This window comes from Heptranchias perlo, chromosome 21 (genome assembly GCF_035084215.1).
Source record: "Heptranchias perlo isolate sHepPer1 chromosome 21, sHepPer1.hap1, whole genome shotgun sequence".
NCBI classification, from domain to species: Eukaryota; Metazoa; Chordata; class Chondrichthyes; order Hexanchiformes; family Hexanchidae; genus Heptranchias; species Heptranchias perlo.
This window is the reverse complement of record NC_090345.1, coordinates 47,614,416-47,636,343: the sequence shown is the minus strand read 5'-3', so window position 1 is coordinate 47,636,343 and position 21,928 is coordinate 47,614,416. Positions and strand designations below refer to the sequence as shown.

Genomic DNA, 21,928 nt, shown 5'->3' with positions numbered 1-21,928 from the left:
GTGGTTCCTTCGTATTTTAACTTACATTTGGCAGTAACTCAACTCATCCAATCAAATGGCGCATGGAATTATTCGAATAAACTACCTTGTAAATTCCCAGAAGCCCCTGTGTGGCGAAGGACTCCCAACACATGAGCAACAGAGGAACCAAGAAAGAAGAGCCAGACTTTGGCTTAGTGGTAGCATTCCCGCCTGTGAGTCAGAAGGTGCAGTGAGCCAGACAGTCCCGGGGAGCGGAGACCGGAGCCCCAGACAGTCCCGGGGAGCGGAAGCGGAGAGCGGAGCCCCCGGCGGGCGGAGACCAGAGCCCCAGACGGTCCCGGCGAGTGGAGACCGGAGCTCCAGACGGTCCCGGGGAGCAGAGACCGGAGCCCCAGACAGTCCCGGCAAGTGGAGACCGGAGCCCCAGACAGTCCCAGGGAGTGGAGACCGGAGCCCCAGACGGTCCCGGGGAGCGGAGACCGGAGCCCCAGACAGTCCCGGGGAGTGGAGACCGGAGCCCCAGACAGTCCCGGGGAGTGGAGACCGGAGCCCCAGACAGTCCCGGGGAGTGGAGACCGGAGCCCCAGACAGTCCCGGGGAGTGGAGGCCGGAGCTCCAGACGGTCCCGGGGAGTGGAGACCGGAGCCCCAGACGGTCCCGGGGAGCGGAGACCGGAGCCCCAGACGGTTCCGGGGAGTGGAGACCGGAGCCCCAGACGGTCCCGGGGAGCGGAGCCCGGAGCCCCAGACGGTCCCGGGGAGCGGAGACTGGAGCCCCAGACGGTCCCGGGGAGCGGAGCCCGGAGCCCCAGACGGTCCCGGGGAGCGGAGCCCGGAGCCCCAGACGGTCCCGGGGAGCGGAGCCCGGAGCCCCAGACGGTCCCGGGGAGCGGAGCCCGGAGCCCCAGACGGTCCCGGGGAGCGGAGCCCGGAGCCCCAGACGGTCCCGGGGAGCGGAGCCCGGAGCCCCAGACGGTCCCGGGGAGCGGAGCCCGGAGCCCCAGACGGTCCCGGGGAGCGGAGCCCGGAGCCCCAGACGGTCCCGGGGAGCGGAGACCGGAGCCCCAGACGGTCCCGGGGAGCGGAGACCGGAGCCCCAGACGGTCCCGGGGAGCGGAGACCGGAGCCCCAGACGGTCCCGGGGAGCGGAGACCGGAGCCCCAGACGGTCCCGGGGAGCGGAGACCGGAGCCCCAGACGGTCCCGGGGAGCGGAGACCGGAGCCCCAGACGGTCCCGGGGAGCGGAGACCGGAGCCCCAGACGGTCCCGGGGAGCGGAGACCGGAGCCCCAGACGGTGCCGGGTAGCGGAGACCGGAGCCCCAGACGGTGCCGGGTAGCGGAGACCGGAGCCCCAGACGGTCCCGGGGAGCGGAGACCGGAGCCCCAGACGGTCCCGGGGAGCGGAGACCGGAGCCCCAGACGGTCCCGGGGAGCGGAGACCGGAGCCCCAGACGGTCCCGGGGAGCGGAGACCGGAGCCCCAGACGGTCCCGGGGAGCGGAGACCGGAGCCCCAGACGGTCCCGGGGAGCGGAGACCGGAGCCCCAGACGGTCCCGGGGAGCGGAGACCGGAGCCCCAGACGGTCCCGGGGAGCGGAGACCGGAGCCCCAGACGGTGCCGGGTAGCGGAGACCGGAGCCCCAGACGGTCCCGGGGAGCGGAGACCGGAGCCCCAGACGGTCCCGGGGAGCGGAGACCGGAGCCCCAGACGGTGCCGGGTAGCGGAGACCGGAGCCCCAGACGGTGCCGGGTAGCGGAGACCGGAGCCCCAGACGGTCCCGGGGAGCGGAGACCGGAGCCCCAGACGGTCCCGGGGAGCGGAGACCGGAGCCCCAGACGGTCCCGGGGAGCGGAGACCGGAGCCCCAGACGGTCCCGGGGAGCGGAGACCGGAGCCCCAGACGGTGCCGGGTAGCGGAGACCGGAGCCCCAGACGGTGCCGGGTAGCGGAGACCGGAGCCCCAGACGGTGCCGGGTAGCGGAGACCGGAGCCCCAGACGGTGCCGGGTAGCGGAGACCGGAGCCCCAGACGGTCCCGGGGAGCGGAGACCGGAGCCCCAGACGGTCCTGGGGAGCGGAGACCGGAGCCCCAGACGGTCCCGGGGAGCGGAGACCGGAGCCCCAGACGGTCCCGGGGAGCGGAGACCGGAGCCCCAGACGGTCCCGGGGAGCGGAGACCGGAGCCCCAGACAGTCCCGGGGTGTAGAGAACAGAACTCTGGCTCTGAATTGTGGGTTGACAGCCGGGATATTTGCCTCTGGTGGGAGTGGGTGCCACCCCCTCATCGTATGGGTTGTGGGAGCGCGTAGAACTAAGCACCCTATTGGTTGGTATATTGTGGCCATGAAAGGAGCATTCATTTCATAGCTGTCAATTTTCTTCCTCCTTATTGGTTAAGTTTCAGCAAGAGGCCTCTTTCCCCTGGCAATGGGCTCGTTGTTCCTGGGATAACCTTTCACCCTTCTCTCTCTGGGTGCTCTGGGTGCTGCCTCCATTAGCCTATTCATGTAGCAGGACACTTGGATCTTCCAACTACAGACTGTGTTCCAGTGTTCATACACAGCGATGCAAACTGCTTAGTTAGAGACCAGAAAATATTGCACAAAACCATTAGTGCTGCTACCTAATGCAGCAGTGAGGTTTTTAACTGATTTTATATCAGACGTTCATTGATCCGAAGAGGTCAACATATTGACTTAAGTGACATAGAACCTAGTCCAAGCTCCATTGCTGTGAGGCCTGTGAAATATTAGAAAATGGCAGAATTACTTAGGTAGATGCCCCTCAATAATAATTTCCTTAATTGGAGATTTTAGCCCATTAACAGTAAATGTTTACTATTGAAGCCAATAACACTTTTAAGTGTTCGTTTCCGTCTGCTGCTAAGTCAGCCTCAAAAAGACTGACACTCGGAAAGGAGTCCACCCTGGATCGTAGGCTGAGGTGCAGAATGGCTCAGTTCTTGTGTAAACCACTGGTGGGCACTCCTGCCACTGTGCTGCTGCTCTTGGTGTGTCTGGACTCTCCTGCTGTATTAATATTTTATTTTCAGATTTCTATGTAGCCCATCGTATAATACACTATGGTTTCCACAGAAAAAGGACATGGTTATTTAAAATAATGCAGTTCTTAAAAGGGCTGGTGACTAGGAATATAGAAAATGGCCATATGGAAATTTGCATTTAGCTTCTCCCCACATGTAGAAGGCGAACTACGTTAAGAAGTGATTTGAGGAGTAAAGTCTCACCAGTCACTGATATTATTTACGCATTTTTAAGCTTGAGTAAATATATGAGATGCCATTATGTTCATTTGATAAGCAAGCATGTCTGAAATATCTACCTGTCTGTCTGTAATTTAATAAACGTCTTGTGTATAACATGTACTCCCTGAAAGTGTAACCCTTACTTCCTGGAACACTTTTCTGTCCCGTTTAACATTATTATTTTTAGCTCTATTTCATCTACTTACCTCTGGCTCATTCTTCTCATCAAATTTAGAAACTTAAGTTAAACAGTTGTTGATTTATCCAAAGTTAATTTTATGATGTACAAATTAATTTCCCTGTAAGCAACTTTTCTGCAGTAGAATGGAGACATACAAATTTATTCATTGGGATCCACTCATTTATTAATTTGTTTGAAGAGCAGAGGACCATATAAGTGAACCAATACATTTGCAAATCTTTATGCCCATCATTTTTTTCTCGGTAACTGAAATGTGAAATGTCCAAAGTAAGATTTTGGGCAAAAGAAAGATGACATATTTGATAATAACATGATTGCATTTCCCTGTGGAATTGTCTGTTATCTTGTAAATCCTTTACTAAAGTTTTTACTTCAAGCTGGACTTCAATTAGATATTTTCCCCCCAGAATAATTGACAGGAGCACCCTTTCTATTATGAAGCGGTCAGTTTTTACCAATAACTTAAAAGCTCCAATAAAGTTATCAATATCGCCCCTTTCATTAAAACTTGTATTTGCAAGACGGATCCCAACAGAGTTATGGTCTTAAACACCCTGTGCCATCACCTACCAGGCTCGCTGTTGGTCCCTGTTCCTTCGCCAAATGATGTTGTTTCTCCTTTGCGTAGGCTTCATATTCATAGCACCTTTGTCACAGGCACTGTTCTTCCAAGAAATGCACATTTCAGTTCAGCGCATTGCTCCATTGAACAAACAGTTCCGTCGCAGTGAATTGACAAGTGCTTTGTACCTTTCTTTTAATCCCACTCGAGTGCTATAAGCCACATTCACTTGTACAGGTTAATTGCTCATATTTTGCTGGTTAAAGTGATAGATTTCAGTAATTTCAACTAACCTCCCATTTGATGGCTGGAGATACTATCAGCAACAAGTGAAGAAACAGGGCATTAGATCTATACCATCTACAAGGCACAAGTCAGGAGTGTGATGGAATACTCTCCACTTGCCTGGATGAGTGCAACTCCAACAACAAGAAGTTCGACACCATCCAGGACAAAGCAGCCCGCTTGATTGGCACCCCATCCACCACCCTAAACATTCACTCCCTTCACCACCGGCACACAGTGGCTGCAGTGTGTACCATCCACAGGATGCACTGCAGCAACCTGCCAAGGCTTCTTCGACAGCACCTCCCAAACCCGCGACCTCTACCACCTAGAAGGACAAGAGCAGCAGGTACATGGGAACAACACCACCTGCACGTTCCCCTCCAAGTCACACACCATCCCGACTTGGAAATATATCGCCGTTCCTTCATCGTCGCTGGGTCAAAATCCTGGAACTCCCTTCCTAACAGCAATGTGGGAGAACCTTCACCACATGGACTGCAGCGGTTCAAGAAGGCAGCTCACCACCACCTTCTCAAGGGCAATTAGGGATGGGCAATAAATGCCGGCCTCGCCAGCGACGCCCACATCCCATGAACGAATAAAAAAAATTAGATTATTCAACACTAGTGCTTCAACAGATAATGTACATAACTGACTGGAGTACGCGATCCAGTAATCTGACACTGACTGACAACTTAAAAGCAACTTGGTTACATGTGGACGTAGAAATATAAAGTTCACCATAGAGGCAATTTCATCAAGATATTAGCAAAGCGTTGACTTAAAGGCCGTAGATATGGCTTATAGCTGAAAAAAGAGCATTTTTTAAGGCAAGAGGATGTGAAGTAGAGACAGCCTTTAACCTCGTGTTGCTATGGTGATAGTGGCAGCCAAGTAGCAGATAAAATCAATCAAGCTCTGCTGGAACCATTCTGAAAATTCCTAATTAATTGAGGCATCCTTTGTGAAAAGCTTGCGTTGGTCTGTGAGTGCAGTGCCACATGTACCTGTATCCTTCGTCACTATTAGCAACCATAACCAACCCTTTAGGTTTCTCCGTGCTTTCCCAATATGTTGGAAATCAAGAACCTCAGACCAAATCGTAGCTTGTGCGGTTTTAGCATATTGTAGCTTGACCTGCTATCTTTGTAAGCAATACAAATGGATATTTATAGATGGCAACTCAGATCCAGAGAATTTCAGTGACCGGAACTCCAGGAGTTATCTGTATGAAATATGTTTGACCGTGACAGTAAGTGGAGGTGATGCAGCATTTATTGTCTGCTACCAGAGGGAGCTTTCAAATGTACATTTAAATTGTTCCATTTAGGTCATTTGCACGACATTTTATGTTGTTTCTTCTGTTAAAGTACACATTGATGTATAACACAGTACCCATGGGGCAGCTACCAGCCTGTTTGTGAGTGTGTTTACATAATTTGGTGTTCTCCAGTAGGGAACTGCTGGACAGCTTTAAATGACATTTCTTCCTGCTAACATATTTTGTTTTGAGTGAGACTCCTATCTTTTTTCCAGTTATTTTCTTTGGCCTGCGCTCGCCTGGTTCCATTCTTATCTATCCAGTCATAGCCGGAGAATCACCTGCAATGGCTTCTCTTCCCGCTCCTGCACTGCTACCTCTGGAGTCCTCCAAGAATCGATCCTTGGCCCCCTCCTATTTCTCATCTACATGCTGCCCCTCGGCGACATTATCCGAAAACATAATGTCAGATTCTACAGGTACGCTGACGACACCCAGCTCTACCTCACCACCACCTCTCTCGACCCTTCCACTGTCTCCCATTTGTCACGCTGCTTGATCGAATTCCAGTCCTGGATGAACAAAAATTTCCTCCAACTAAATATTGGGAGGACTGTAGCCATTGTCTTCAGTCCCTGCCACAAACACCGATCCCCAGCCACCGACTCCATCCCTCTCCCTGGGCACTGTCTGAGGCTGAACCAGACGGTTCACAGCTATGGCATCCTATTTGACCCTGAGATGAGCTTCCAACCACATATCCACTCCATCACCAAGACCGCCTACTTCCACCTTCGTAACATCACCCGTCTCCGCCCCTGCCTCAGCTTATCTGATGCTGAAACCCTCATTCCTGCCTTTGTTACCTCTAGACTTGACTATTCCAATGCTCCCCTGGCCAGTCTCCCATCTTCCACCCTCCAGAAACTTGAGCTCATCCAAAACTCTGCTGCCCGTATCCTAATTTGCACCAAGTCCCGTTGTCCCATCACCCCTCTGCTCACTGACCTACATTGGCTCCCGGTCCGGGAATGCCTCGATTTTAAAATTCTCATCCTTGTTTTCAAATCCCTCCAATGGCCTCACCCCTCTGTAACCTCCTCCAGCCCTACACCCTCCGAGATCTCTGCGCTCTTCCAATTCTTGCCTCTTGAGCATCCCCAGTGTTAATCGCACCACCATTGCGGCCATGCCTTCAGCTGCCTATTCTGGAATTCCCTCCCTAAAACTCCCAGCCTCGCTACCTCTCTCTCCTCCTTAAAGACGCTCTTAAAACTTACCTCTTTGACCAAGCTTTTGGTCACCTGCCCTAATATTTCCTTATGTGGCTTGGTGTTAAATTTTATTTGATTATCGCTCCTGTGAAGCGCCTTGGGACGTTTTACTATGTTAAAGGTGCTATGTAAATGCAAGTTGTTGTAGTTGTTCTTGTTGTCTGCTTGTGCCAACCACTTCCTAGGTTGAGAAGATGGGTTAAATTGGGCTGAGAAATGAGTTGACCTGGGTTGATAAGATTTGTTAACCTGGGCTGAGAAGCTGGGTTAGCTTGGGTTGAGAAGATGGCTTGAGAAGATGGGTTGCCCTGGTTTGAAAAGATGGGTTAAACTTGGTTGAGAGGATGGGTTAAACTTGGTAGATAAGATGGGTTAACCTGGTTTGAGAAGATGGGTTAACCTGGATTGAGAAGATGGGTTAACCTGGATTGAGAAGATGAGTTAACCTGGTTTGAGAAGATGGGCTAATCACTGATGTTTGCGCAAGAATTGTAATAATCCCAGAGGGATCGAGTGCAGCTGCTGTGGCGGTGAACTAAGACCAAACTCCCTGCTTACTCCAGATGTACAGTGTAACCCCTGATGTCTGTGATATGATCACAAATGGATTTACAGCATATTTACTCAGCTGGAAACTCAGTGATCAAATGAAAACAACTACACTTGAATTGGTAAAACTGTTACCTCTTGATTGCCGTTGATATTTGAGGCTGTGTGTTGTGTAATTGGTTATTGAGCCCCAAACTAGCCTCCTGCTGTTCACACTATATTACATCACGAACATTCCACACTGACATGTACCTTGGCTACTTTATATCACATGGTTCTTTATGGGTTCATGTGCCAGTAATGGAACTGTTCTTCACTGTTACTGCACCTGTCCCAGCCCCATTTCTCCCCTCCCCTTCCTGTTCGCTCTTCCTCTTCTCCTTCGGTTTCCCCTTCCTGTATCCCTATTCCCCTTCCTCTATCCCTATTCCCCTTCCTCTATCCCTATTTCCCTCCCTCTATCCCTATTTCCCTTCCTCTATCCCTATTCCCCTTCCTCTATCCCTTTCCCCTTCCTCTATCCTTTCCCCTTCCTCTTTCCTTTTCCCCTCCCTCTTTCCTTTTCCCCTTCCTCTATCCCTTTCCCCTTCCTCTATCCCTATTCCCCTTCCTCTATCCTTTCCCCTTCCTCTTTCCTTTCCCCTTCCTCTATCCTTTTCCCCTTCCTCTTTCCTTTTCCCCTCCCTCTATCCCTTTCCCCTTCCTCTATCCTTTCCCCTTCCTCTTTCCTATTCCCCTTCCTCTATCCTTTTCCCCTTCCTCTATCCTTTTCCCCTTCTTCTATCCCTTTCCCCTTCCTCTTTCCTTTTCCCCTCCCTCTATCCCTATTTCCCTCCCTCTATCCCTATTTCCCCTTCCTCTATCCCTTTCCCCTTCCTCTATCCCTTTCCCCTTCCTCTATCCTTTCCCCTTCCTCTTTCCTTTTCCCCTCCCTCTATCCTTTTCCCCTCCCTCTATCCTTTTCCCCTCCCTCTATCCTTTTCCCCTCCCTCTATCCCTTTCCCCTTCCTCTATCCCTATTTCCCCTTCCTCTATCCCTATTTCCCCTTCCTCTATCCCTTTCCCCTTCCTCTATCCCTTTCCCCTTCCTCTATCCTTTCCCCTTCCTCTTTCCTTTTCCCCTCCCTCTATCCTTTTCCCCTCCCTCTATCCCTTTCCCCTCCCTCTATCCTTTTCCCCTCCCTCTATCCTTTTCCCCTCCCTCTATCCTTTTCCCCTCCCTCTTTCCCTTTCCCCTCCCTCTATCCCTTTCCCCTCCCTCTATCCCTTTCCCCTTCCTCTATCCCTTTTCCCTCTCCACTATCCCTTTCCCCTCCCTCTATCCTTTTTCCCCTTTCCCCTTCCTCTATCCCTATTCCCCTCCCTCTATCCCTATTCCCCTTCCTCTTTCCCTATTCCCCTTCCTCTATCCCTTTCCCCTTCCTCTATCCCTTTTCCCTCTCCACTATCCCTTTCCCCTCCCTCTATCCTTTTCCCCTTCCTCAATCCCTATTCCCCTTCCTCTTTCCCTTTCCCCTTCCTCTATCTCTATTCCCCTTCCTCTATCCCTATTCCCCTCCCTCTATCCTTTTCCCCTTCCTCAATCCCTATTCCCCTCCCTCTATCCCTATTCCCCTTCCTCTATCCCTTTCCCCTTCCTCTATCCTTTTCCCCTTCCTCTTTCCCTTTCCCCTTCCTCTATCCTTTTCCCCTTCCTCTTTCCCTTTCCCCTTCCTCTATCCTTTTCCCCTTCCTCAATCCCTATTCCCCTCCCTCTATCCCTATTCCCCTTCCTCTTTCCCTTTCCCCTTCCTCTATCCCTATTCCCCTTCCTCTATCCCTATTCCCCTCCCTCTATCCCTATTCCCCTCCCTCTATCCCTATTCCCCTCCCTCTATCCCTATTCCCCTTCCTCTATCCCTATTCCCCTCCCTCTATCCCTATTCCCCTTCCTCTTTCCCTTTCCCCTTCCTCTATCCTTTTCCCCTTCCTCTGTCCCTATTCCCCTCCCTCTATCCCTATTCCCCTCCCTCTATCACTTTCCCCTTCCTCTATCCCTATTCCCCTTCCTCTATCCCTTTTCTCCTTCCTCTTCCTTTTTCCACTTTCCCTTTCCCCTTTCTCTTCCCCCTTCTTCTATTCCTTCCTCTACCCCTTTCCTCCATCCCCTTCTCTTTCCCCTCCACTTTCTCCCCCTCCCTGCATCTTTCTCCCCTCTCCTCATACTGAGCCTCTCTTTGTCATGTTCCAGCCTTTTTTTACTCTCTTGACGTTTATCTCTTTCTCAGTATTCTCTTCTGTCCCCTCTGTTTATCATTCCTGGCCCCCTTCATCTCCTCTGCACTCTGCTTTAGTTTCTAGAGTTCCCAATGTATACGATGGGTCCCATGATTGCAGACTGAGCACCCAACTTACTGGAACAGTCATTACAGTCCTGCTGACGAATGGCTTAATATCCATTACATGAAAGGATGACAGCACAGCAACAATCTGCGGATAAATTAAACATTACTAACGGTTAATGGAGTGAAACAGAACCAAAAGATAACCAGCATGCAGCAAACTCAAAATATTTATTTACCAATCAAGAGAACATAAATCCCTCCTCCAAAAAATGATTTTAGTTTGAACTATCTATGTGTGCCTATAAAATATTTCTTTGCATTTTTATTACCACTTCAATTATATCTCAACTCTTCATCCCAGGTAATTCAGCGATAAATGTTGACCCTAATGGCATCTACTGAAGATGCTCTACATTACGATATGGCCATGTCTGTTAATTGTCATGTCCTTGCAGACTAAATTAATGCCATTGATCAGCTTGTCCCAATGAAGCAAAATCAGAGCGTTAATCTAATCACGTTGTGAATCCACAATGCCTGAGAGGTTGTTACCCGTGAAGTAATCTGTTAACTGCACCCTGACTAACTGGTGTGTGTTTTGTGTGTTTTGAGTGTGGCTGTAGATGTGGTTAATGACTTATTTGACCCTTCTAGGTGAAACCATGAGAGTTACGTCGAGGGAATTCACAGATGACCCGTGTGCCTTACCGAAAAGAGAAGGTGTGGTTGACGCTGCTCGAGCTCTCCTCGCTGCTGTGACCCGGCTACTCATTCTGGCCGACATTATTGATGTTGTGTATCTCTTGCAACATCTCACGGCTGTAAGTAAATCCATGTAAAGCCCAATTGTTGCGATTTAAAATGGTACATTATAGACGTTAACATGAGCTAATTCAACAACTGTTGTGTTATTAACAGGTCCAGAAAACATTTGAGTTGTTGACAAATGTGACAAGTAAAGGCGACCTGAACAGGGCCTACAGAAGTTTCGGGCAGGATTTAGCCAAATTGGACCTTCTGACTCAGAAACGCCAACAGGTACAGAAAGTTGATCATATTCAGTGATTTAATGGTCCTACAACGAAATGCAGGCACAATATCATAGATAATGTTTCTCGATTTCAGGAGAACTGTGAGCTCAGCCAGTTGAGAAATTGTTTTGCAGGGCTCCCCCTGCCTTCGTACCACATGCTGGGAGAGCCACAGTGGTTGGTGGGCAGGGTGGGGGGGTGTGTGTGTGCTGATTATCATGATCCAGCAGTTATTAAAGGGCTGTGCTTGTTTTTATGGTGATAAAATGGCTTGGGGCAGAACGGCCCCATTCACACATCAGCCTCTGGAAGTCAAGCAACAGGAAGTCCAACGAGAAAAGGGGTGGACCTGTTTGGAAGAAATGGTAGTGGTCACCTAGGAAAGTTCCAGTATGTTGGTTGCAGGGTCTGTGATTGTGGGACCCTCTGTGTACAGTGTAAAAGTGCTCCCTTGAAGTGCCCATTTGAAATGGACATTGAGTCACTGGAGTGCTTTCCATGCATTCCAGCCGCATTATGCGGTGCTCCCTTTACCTGTATAAAATCCAGGAGCCTTGTGCTTGGTCGCTGCGCAGTTTCAATGGGCTCAAAGAGCTTGCAGCCCACTTTGTTGGGCGCTATGCTACATCGCCTGAGCAGACCTGCCTCCAATAAAAGTGCATCCTTCAGATCAGCTGTTAAACTAAGACCCCCGTCTACCCTCTCAGGTGGATGTAAAAGATCCCCTGGCACTATTTGTAGAAGAGCAGGGACGTTCTCCTGGCCAATATTTATTCCTCAACCAACATCACTAAAACAGAATATCTGGTCATTAACTTATTGCAGTTTGTGGAATCTTGCTGTGTGCAAATTGGCTGCCGCATGTCCTATATTACAACAGTGACAACACTTCAAAAAGTACTTCATTGGCTGTAAAGCGTCCTGAGATCATGAACGGCGCTATATAAATGCAAGTCTTTCTTGAAGGGGTGTTGTGTACACAAGGCCCATGTAATTACTGGCTTTTACACACCTTAGGCTGGTAAGTGAGGGCCATTCTTGGGGTGTCACCTTTTCCGCAGCTGGTGGTCAGTGTTACTAGTTCTCTACATTGTTGTACAAGTGAAGTGCAGCCGCATTTCGGGGGCTTTTCTCCCTGCATATTTAATAGAATAACTAGTCGATCTACCATACATTGCACACGGAGATTGAAGAGCTGCATAATGTTGATTTTTCTTATCTCAGTAGTCCTAAAGGAAAGTGGAGGACAGCAGGGGAAAATGGAACTCTTTCAAGCAAGGCATAGTATAGATTTACAAATGTAAGTCGCCAGCAGTTTGGATGCAATCACTATCTTTCTTTCTTTCTTTCTCCATCCAAGAGGACAGAGAATACTAATTTTGAAGAAAGCTGGAGAAGCACAGGGGAAAATATCTTCTTAAAGCAGGGATAAGTTATTCGTTTAAACACAGGCGATCAGGCAGCATCTGCCATGTTGTTTTTAACCATGCTGGTAGTGGAGAGAGTCACAGAGTGGTCACTAAACCAGGGCGACTTACTACCTGGCAATATATTTATTTATTTTCAGTTCGCAGAGCCAAGGGCAAACACAGGGAATGGCCAGGGTACTTTTTAAGTGATTTAGGGCAATACAGACATTTATTAATTTAACCATGGCGGGAATTGGGAAAATTCATTTTTGCCATCTACGCATATATAACGAAAAATCGATTTTAACTAGAAGATACAAACATTGAATGAATTCTAAATGAATGGAAAATACCTGTAAGTTGGAACTTCTAGGAGTGAGCAATGGGCCGAGAGAGGTTATGGGCATTCAGTGAGGACAGTAGCCATCCTAGGGAGGAAGGATGCATTCAAGTATGACCCATTATCGTGCTATTTGTTACAGTGTACTTGTTAAAATTGTCCCGATTTGGCACGGAGAAAGTCAATCTTATATAACAACAACAACTTGTATTTATATAGCGCCTTTAATGCAGTAAATCGTCCCAAGGCGCTTCACAGGAGCGTAGTCAGACAGAATTTGACATTGAGCCACAAAAGGAGATATTAGGACTGTGACCAAAAGCTTGGTCAAAAAGGTAGGTTTATTGGAACATCTTAAAGGAGGAGAGAGAGGTAGAGAGGTGAAGAGATTCAGGGAGGGGATTCCAGAGTTTAGGGCCTAGACGGCTGAGGCCACAGCCACCCATGGTGGGGCAAAGGAAGCGGGGGATGTGCAAGAGGCCAGAATTGGTTAAACCTTTGGTTATCCCATGTATAAATGCAGCAAATACGGTTAAATTGAATTGTATGCTGCTCCCTTAAGTCTGACCCATGTTACATTTATCTATGTTACATTGGATCAGTTCAAAGATGTGATTTGTGTCTCATGCACTTATAAAGAGGATTCCACAACAAATCTGATCTGTTATTAAAATGTCAGATGAGTATCAGCAGCAGCCCGTATGATGATATAAAATTGCTCAATTAATGGTTTTGCATATTCTGAATGTTTTGATCTTTTGAAATGTTGAACTGTCGATTTAAACTACGACATAAGGAAGGAAAACCTTAAACTGTGTGAGCTCAACTGCAAGTAATGGGATGATTGCAAGTGTCAGCGTGAGTCATACAAACTGACATTGCACATTGACATCATCAGCCCTCTGAATTTCAGTGAACGGAGTTTATGTTATACAGAGCTTGATCTTTGTCACTTCACAGTGAGTATGGATTGGTTCCAGAGTGAAGCATTGGTCAAAAGACAATCAATGGACATGTTTAGATTGCAATCCTGGAAATGATAAAAGTCCTGGGATTATCAAAGGTTTATCATAACTTCCTTGCTTTTGTACTCTGTGCCTCTATTAATAAAGCCCAGGATCCCATGTGCCTTTTTAACAGCCTTCTCAACTTGTCCTGTCACCTTCGAAGATTTGTGTACATACACCCCCAGGTCTCTCTGTTCCTGCACCCCCTTTAAAATTGTACCATTTAGTTTATATTGCCTCTCCTCATTCTTCCTACCAAAATGCATCACTTCACACTTATCATAGAATCATAGAAGGTTACAGCATGGAAGGAGGCCATTCGGCCCATCGAGTCCATGCTGGCTCTATGCATGAGCAATCCAATTAGTCCCACTCCCCTGCCCTATCCCTGTAGCCCTACACATTTTTTCCTTTCAAGTACTTATCCAGTTCCCTTTTGAAGGCCATGATTGAATCTGCCTCCCTCGGGTAGTGCATTCCAGATCCTATCCACGCGCTGTGTAAAAAACTTTCTCCTTATATCACCGTTGGTTCTTTTGCTGCGGGTACTGTAGCATAGTGGTTATGTTACTGGGCTAGTAATCCAGAGACCCGGAGTTATGAGTTCAAATCCCGTCACGATAGTTGGGGAATTTAAATTCAATTAATTAAATAAAAAACCTGGAATAAAAAAACTAGTATCAGTAATGGTGGCCATGAAACTACCAGATTGTTGTAAAAACCCATCTGGTTTATGAATGCCCTTTAGGGATGGAAACCTGCTGTCCTTACCCAGTCTGGGCCTATATGTGACTCCAGACCCACGGCAATGTGGTTGATTCTTAATCACCCTCTGAAATGGCCTAGCAAGCCACTCAGTTGTACAATCTCGCTACAAAAAGTCATAATAAGAATAAAACCGGACGGACCACTAGGCACAGGACACGACAAAGCCAAACCAAGCCCAGTCAACCCTGCAAAGTCCTCCTCAGTAACATCTGGGGACTTGTGCCAAAATTGGGAGAGCTGTCCCACAGACTAGTCAAGTAACAGCCTGATCTTTCAGCCAATGACTCAGACTCTTCCATCGCCGTTCCTGGGGATGTCCTGTTCCACCAGCAGGACAGACCCACCAGAGGTGGAGGTACAGTGGTATACAGTCAGGAGGGAGAGGCCCTGGGAGTCCTCAACATTGACTCTGGACCTCATGGCATCAGGTCAAACATGGGCAAGGAAACCACCTACCATCCTCCCTCAGCTGATGAATCTGTCCTCCTCCATGTTGGGAAGCACTGAGGGTAGCAAGGGCACAAAATGTACTCTGGGTGGGGGACTTCAATGTCCATCACCAAGAGTGGCTCGGTGGCACCACTACTGGCCGAGTCCTGAAGGACATAGCTGCCAGACTGGGCCTGCGGCAGGTGGTGAGCGAACCAACACGAGGGAAAAACTTACTTGACCTCGTCCTCACCAATCTACCTGTTGTAGATGCATCTGTCCATGACAGTATTGGTAGGAGTGACCACCGCACAGTCCTTGTGGAGACACTGAGGACACCATCCAACGTGTTGTGTGGCACTACCACCGTGCTAAATGGGATCGATTCAGAACGGATCTAGCAGCTCAAAACTGGGCATCCATGAGGCGCTGTGGGCCATCAGCAGCAGAATTGTATTCCAGCACAATCTGTAACCTCATGGCCTGGCATATTCCTCACTCTACAACCCTGGTTCAATGAGGAGTGTAGAAGAGCATGCCAGCAGCAGCACCAGGCGTTCCTAAAAATGAAGTGCCAACCTGGTGAAGCTACAACACAGGACTACATGCATGCTAAACAGCGGAAGCAAGGTGCTAGAGACAGAGATTCCACAACCAACGGATCAGATCAAAGCTCTGCAGTCCTGCCACATCCAGTCGTGAATGGTGGTGGACAATTAAACAACCAGCGGGAAGAGGAGGCTCTGCAAACATCCCCATCCTCAATGATGGCAGAGTCCAGCACGTGAAGTGCGAAAGACAAGGCTGAAGCATTTGCAACCATCTTCAGCCAGAAGTGCCGAGTGGATGATCCATCTCGGCCTCCTCCCGATACCCCCACCATCACAGAAGCCACTGCTCAGCCAATTCAATTCACTCCACGTGATATCAAGAAACGGCTGAGTGCACTGGATACAGCAAAGGCTATGGGCCCCGACAACATCCCGGCTGAAGTGCTGAAGCCTTGTGCTCCAGAACTAGCTGCGTCTCCAGCCAAGCTGTTCCAGAACAGCTACATCACTGGCATCTACCCGACAATGTGGAAGATTGCCCAGGTATGTCCTATCCACAAAAAGCAGGACAAATCCAATCCGGCCAATTACCGCCCCATCAGTCTATTCTCAATCATCAGCAAAGTGATGGAAGGTGTCGTCGACAATGCTATCAAGCGGCACTTACTAACCAATAACCTGCTTACCGATGCTCAGTATGGGTTCCGCCAGGACCACTCGGCTCCAGACCTCATTACAGCCTTGGTCCAAACATGGACAAAAGAGCTGAATTCCAGAGGTGAGGTGAGAGTGACTGCCCTTGACATCAAGGCAGCATTTGACTGAGTGTGGCACCAAGGAGCCCTAGTAAAATTGAAGTCAATGGGAATCAGGGAGAAACTCTCCAGTGGCTGGAGTCATACCTAGCACAAAGGAAGATGGCAGTGGTTGTTGGAGGCCAATCTTCTCAGCCCCAGGACATTGCTGTAGGAGTTCCTCAGGGCAGTGTCCTAGGCCCAACCATCTTCAGCTGTTTCATCAATGACCTTCCCTCCGTCATAAGGTCAGAAATGGGGATATTCGCTGATGATTGCACAGTGTTCAGTTCCATTGGCAACCCCTCAGATAATGAAGCAGTCCGTGCCTGCACGCAGCAAGACCTGGACAACATTCAGGCTTGGGCTCATAAGTGGCAAGTAACTTCCACGCCAGACAACTGCCAGGCAATGACCATCTCCAACAAGAGAGCGTCTAACCACCTCCCTTGACATTCAACGGCATTACCATCGCTGAATCCCCCGCCATCAACATCCTGGGGGTCACCATTGACCAGAAACTAAACTGGACCAGCCACATAAATAGTGTGGCTACAAGAGCAGGTCAGAGGCTGGGTATTCTGCGGCGAGTGACTCACCTCCTGACTCCCCAAAGTCTTTCCACTATCTACAAGGCACAAGTCAGGAGTGTGATGGAATACTCTCCACTTGCCTGGATGAGTGCAGCTCCAACAACACTCAAGAAGCTCGACACCATCAAGGACAAAGCAGCCCGCTTGATTGGCACCCCATCCACAACCCTAAACATTCACTCCCTTCACCACCGGCGCACTGTGGCTGCAGTGTGTACCATCCACAGGATGCACTACAGCAACTCGCCAAGACTTCTTCAACAGCACTTCCCAAACCCGCGACCTCTACCACCTAGAAGGACAAGAACAGCAGGTACATGGGAACAACACCACCTGCACGTTCCCCTCCAAGTCACACACCATCCTGACTTGGAAATATATCGCCGTTCCTTCATCATCACTGGGTCAAAATCCTGGAACTCCCTTCCTAACAGCACTGTGGGAGAACCTTCACCACACGGACTGCAGCGGTTCAAGAAGACGGCTCACCACCACCTTCTCAAGGGCAATTAGGGATGGGCAATAAATGCTGGCCTCGCCAGCGATGCCCACATCCCATGAATGAATTAAAAAAACCTTAAATCTATGCCGTCTTGTTCTTTACCCTTCCGCCAATGGGAACACTTTCTCTCTATCCACTCTGTCTACACCCTTCATGATTTTGAACACCTCTATCAAATCTCCTTGCAACCTTCTCCATTCCTAGGAGAACAATCCCAGCTTCTCCAGTCTATCCACGTAATTTAAGTCCCTCATCCCTGGAATCATTCTAGTAAATCTCCTATGCACCCTCTCTAAGGCCTTCTCATCCTTCCTAAATTGCGGTGCCCAGAACTGGACACAATACTCCAGTTGTGGCCGAACCAATGTTTTATAAAGGTTCGTCATGACTTCCTTGCGTTAGTACTCTATGCCTTTATTTATAAAGCCCAGGACCCCTTCGCATTTTTAACCGCTTTCTCAACCAGCCCTGCCACCTTCAACGATTTATGCACATGTACCCCTAGATCCCTCTCTTCCTCCACCACTTTTAGAATTGTGCCCTCTAGTTTACATTGCCTCTCCTCATTTTTCCTACCGAAATGCATCAACTCACATTTTTCTGCGTTGATCTTCATATGCCACATGTTTGCCCATTTCGCCAGCCTGTCTATATCCTCTTGAAGTCTATCACTATCCTCCTCACTGTTCACTACCCTTCCAAGTTTTGTGTCATTTGCATATTTTGAAATTGAACCCTGTACTCCCAAGTCCAAGTCATTAATATATATCAAGAATAGCACTGACCCCTGGGGAACTCCACTGCACACCTCCCTCCAGTCCAAAAAACAACCTTTCACCACTACTCTCTGTTTCCTGTCATTTAGCCAATTCTGTATCCAAGTTGCTACTGCTCCCTTTATTCCATAGGCCGCAATCTTAATAGCAAGCCTATTATGTGGCACTGTATCAAATGCCTTTTGAAAGTCCACATACACCACATCAACTGCATTGCCCTCATCGACCTTCTCTGTTACCTCATCAAAAAACTCTCTCAATTGGCTAAACATGATTTGCCTTTAACAAATCCGTGCTGGCTTTCCCTAATCAATCTACACTTGTCCAAGTGACTGTTAATTCTGTCCCAGATTATCGTTTCTAAAAGTTTCCCCACCACCGACGTTAAACTGACTGGCCTATAGTTGCTGGGTTTATCCTTACACCCTTTTTTGAACAAGGGTGTAACATTTGCAATTCTCCAGTCCTCTGGCACCAACCCCGTTTCTAAGGATGATTGGAAGATTATGGCCAGTACCTCCGCAATTTCTACCCTGACTTCCCTCAGCATCCTTGGGTACATCCCATCCGGACCTGGTGACTTATCTATTGTTAGTACAGCTGGCCTTTGTAGTACCTCTTCTTTCTCAATTTTTAGCCCATCCAGTATCTTAATTATATCTTCCTTTCCCGAGACACTGGCAGCATCTTCTTCCTTGGTAAAGACCGATGCAAAGTACTCATTTAGTACCTCGGCCATGCCCACTGCCTCCATGAGTAGATCTCCTTTATGGTCCCTAATTGGCCCCACCCCTCCTCTTATTACCCGTTTACAGTTTACATGTCTGTAGATGACTTTTGGATTCCCTTTTATGTTGGCCGCCAGTCTATTCTCATACTCTCTCTTTGCCCCTCTTATTTCCTTTTTAACTTCCCCTCTGAACTTTCTATATTCTGCCTGGTTCTCACTTGTGTTATCAACTTGACACCTGTCATACGCCCCTTTTTTCCGCTTCATCTTATTCTCTGTCTCCTTTGTCACCCAGGGAGCTCTGGCTTTAGTTGCCCTACCTTTCTCCCTCATTGGAATGTGCCTAGACTGTACCCGAATCATCTCCTCTTTAAAGGCCGCCCACTGTTCAATTACAGTTTTGTCTGCCAATCTGTGATTCCAATTTACCCGGGACAGATCTGTTCTCACTCCACTGAAATTAGCCCTCCTCCAATTGAGTATTTTTACTTTAGAATGGTCAAAGTCCTTTTCCATAGCTATTCTAAACCTTATGATACTATGATTGCTGCTCCCTATATGCTTCCCCCACTGATACTTGCTCCACTTGGCCCGTCTCATTCCCTAGAACCAAGTCCAGCAATGTCTCCTTTCTCGTTGGGCCAGAAACATACTGGTCGAGAAAGTTATCCTGAACACATTTCAAAAATTCCTCCCCTTCTTTGGCCCCTGTATTATTATTGTTATCCCAGTCTATATTAGGATAGTTGAAGTCTCCCGTTATCACTACTCTATGGCTTTTACATCTCTCTATAATTTCCCTGCAAATTTGTTCCTCTATCTCCTTCCCACTAGTTGGTGGCCCATAGAATACACCCAGTAGTGTAATGGCACCTCTATTGTTGCTAAACTCAAACCAAATAGATTCTGACCTTGACCTCTCCAGGACATCCTCTCTCTCCAGCACTGCAATATTCTCCTTAATCAATACTGCCACACCCACTTCCTTTCTTTCCTTCCCTATCTTTCCTGAACACCTTGTATCCAGGAATATTTAGTACCCAATCCTGCCCTTTTTTGAGCCAGGTCTCTGTTATCGCCATGACATCATATTCCCATGTGGCTAATTGTGCCTGCAGCTCACCAACCTTGTTTACCAGACTTCGTGCGTTTACACATATGCACTGCAAACCAGTCTTAGACTTTCTTGTACTCTCTCTTGGTCTGACCCCACCTAATACCTTACTATTTTTTACTCTAGGGCTATCCTTCTCTCCTGATCCTTTGTGCACTTTGTTTCTCCTTTCCGATGCTACACCTTCGTGCCCACCCCCTGCCAAATTAGTTTAACCCCCCCACATTGGTCCCAACTCCGTTGAGGTGCAACCCGTCCAGCCTGTACAGGTCCCATCTCCCCCACAACTGGCCCCAATGCCCCAGGAATCTAAAGCCCTCCCTCCTGCACCATTTCTCCAGCCACGTATTCATCTGCTCTATCCTCCTATTTCTATACTCGCTAGCGCACGGCACCGGGAGTAAGCCAGAGATTACTACCTTTGAGGTCCTGCTCATTAATCTCTTTCCTAACTCCTTAAACTCTGCCTTCAGGACCTCATCCCTCTTTCTACCTATCTCGTTGGTACCGATATGGGCCACGACCTCTGGCTGTTCACCCTCCCCCTCCAGAACGTTCTGCAGCCACTCAGTGATATCCTTAACCCTGGCACCAGGGAGGCAACATACCATCCTGGAATCACATCTGCGGCCGCAGAAACGGCTGTCTGCTCCCCTAACTATGGAATTCCCTATCATTATTGCTCTCGTGGCCTTTCTCCTCCCCCGCTGTACTCCACCCATGGTGCTGTGGACTTGGCTCTGGCTGCACTCTGCAGAGGAACCCTCTCCACCACCAGTATTCAGAGTTGGAGAGTGAGATGCCCCCAGGGCACTCCTGCACTACCTGCCTGCTCCTCCTTGTCTGTCTGGCAGTCACCCAGTCCCTCTCTGCCTGCACTCTCTTAAGCTGCGGGGTGACCACCTCCTGAAACGTGCTGTCCACGAAACTCTCAGCCTCGCGGATGCACTGCAGTGACGCCGGCTGCTGCTCAAGCTCCGAAACCCGGAGTTCAAGCTCCTCCAGCTGATGACAATTCCTGCACCTGTGGTTGTCCAGGACACGGGAAGCATCCTGGAGTTCCCACTTCCGCTTTTGTGTTAAATTTCACCTGCCATGTCTCTGCCCATTTCACCAGTCTGTCGATGTCCTCCTGAAGTCCGTTACTATCCTCCACATTGTTTACCACATTTCGGAGTTTCGTGTCATCTCCAAACTTTGAAATTATATCCTGCATACTCAAGTCCAGGTAGTTAATAGGACCACTGCTCTTTCTGATATCTAATACTGACCCCTGGGGAACACCACTGTATACTTCCCCCCAGTCTGAAAAACAACCGTTATCCACTACTCTCTGCCTTCTGTCTCCTAGACAATTTTATATCCACACTGCCACTGTCCCTTTAATCCCATGGGTTTTAATTTTGCTAACAAGTCTATTATGTGGTACTTTATCAAATGCCTTTTGAAAGTCCATATACACATCATCAACTGCACTACCCTCATCATCCCTCTCCGTTACTTCATCAAAGAACTCAATCAAGTTAGTGAAACAAGATTTTCCTTTAACAATCCGTGCTGACTTTCATTTATTAGCCCATACTTTTCAAGTGCCAATTAATTTTGTCCCGGATTATTGACTCTAAAAGTTTCCCCACCACCGACATTAGGCTGACTGGTCTGTAATTGCTGGGTTTATCACTGTCTTCTTTTTCGAACAGGGGGGTAACATTTGCAATCCTCCAGTCCTCTGGCACCACTTCCCATATCTAAGGAAGATTGGAAGATTGTGGCCAGAGCCTCCGCAATTTCCACCCTTACTTCCCTCAGTAACCTAGGATGCATCCCATCTGGACCAGGTGACTTTTCTACTTTGAGTACTGCCAATCTTTTAAGTACCTCCTCTTTATCTATGTTTATCCTATCCAATATCACTACTACCTCCTCCTTTATTACTACAATCGCAGCATCCTCTTCTCTAGTGAAGACGGAGGCAAAGTATTCATTTAGTGCCTCAGCCATGCCCTCTGCCTCCCTAATCGGTCCCACCCTTCCTTTGACGACCTTTTTACTATTTATATGTTTATAAAAGACTTCTGCATTCCCTTTTATGTTAGCTGCTAATCTATTCTCATTCTCTCTCTTTGCCCCTCTTATTCCCTTTTTTAGATCCCCTCTGTACTTTCTGTATTCAGCCTGG

The 21,928-nt window shown here is 48.6% G+C and overlaps 1 protein-coding gene across 1 annotated transcript in view; it reads left to right on the top strand.

Annotated features, from left to right (window-relative positions):
* The window catches only part of LOC137340214 (catenin alpha-3-like), a 1,497,032-nt gene that overhangs the window by 155,134 nt on the left and 1,319,970 nt on the right, over positions 1-21,928 (top strand). Inside the window, exons 4-5 of the mRNA XM_068002618.1 lie at positions 10,360-10,526; positions 10,624-10,743. Of these exons, the coding sequence (XP_067858719.1) occupies positions 10,360-10,526; positions 10,624-10,743 (287 nt within the window). The remainder of the gene's footprint in view (positions 1-10,359; positions 10,527-10,623; positions 10,744-21,928) is intronic.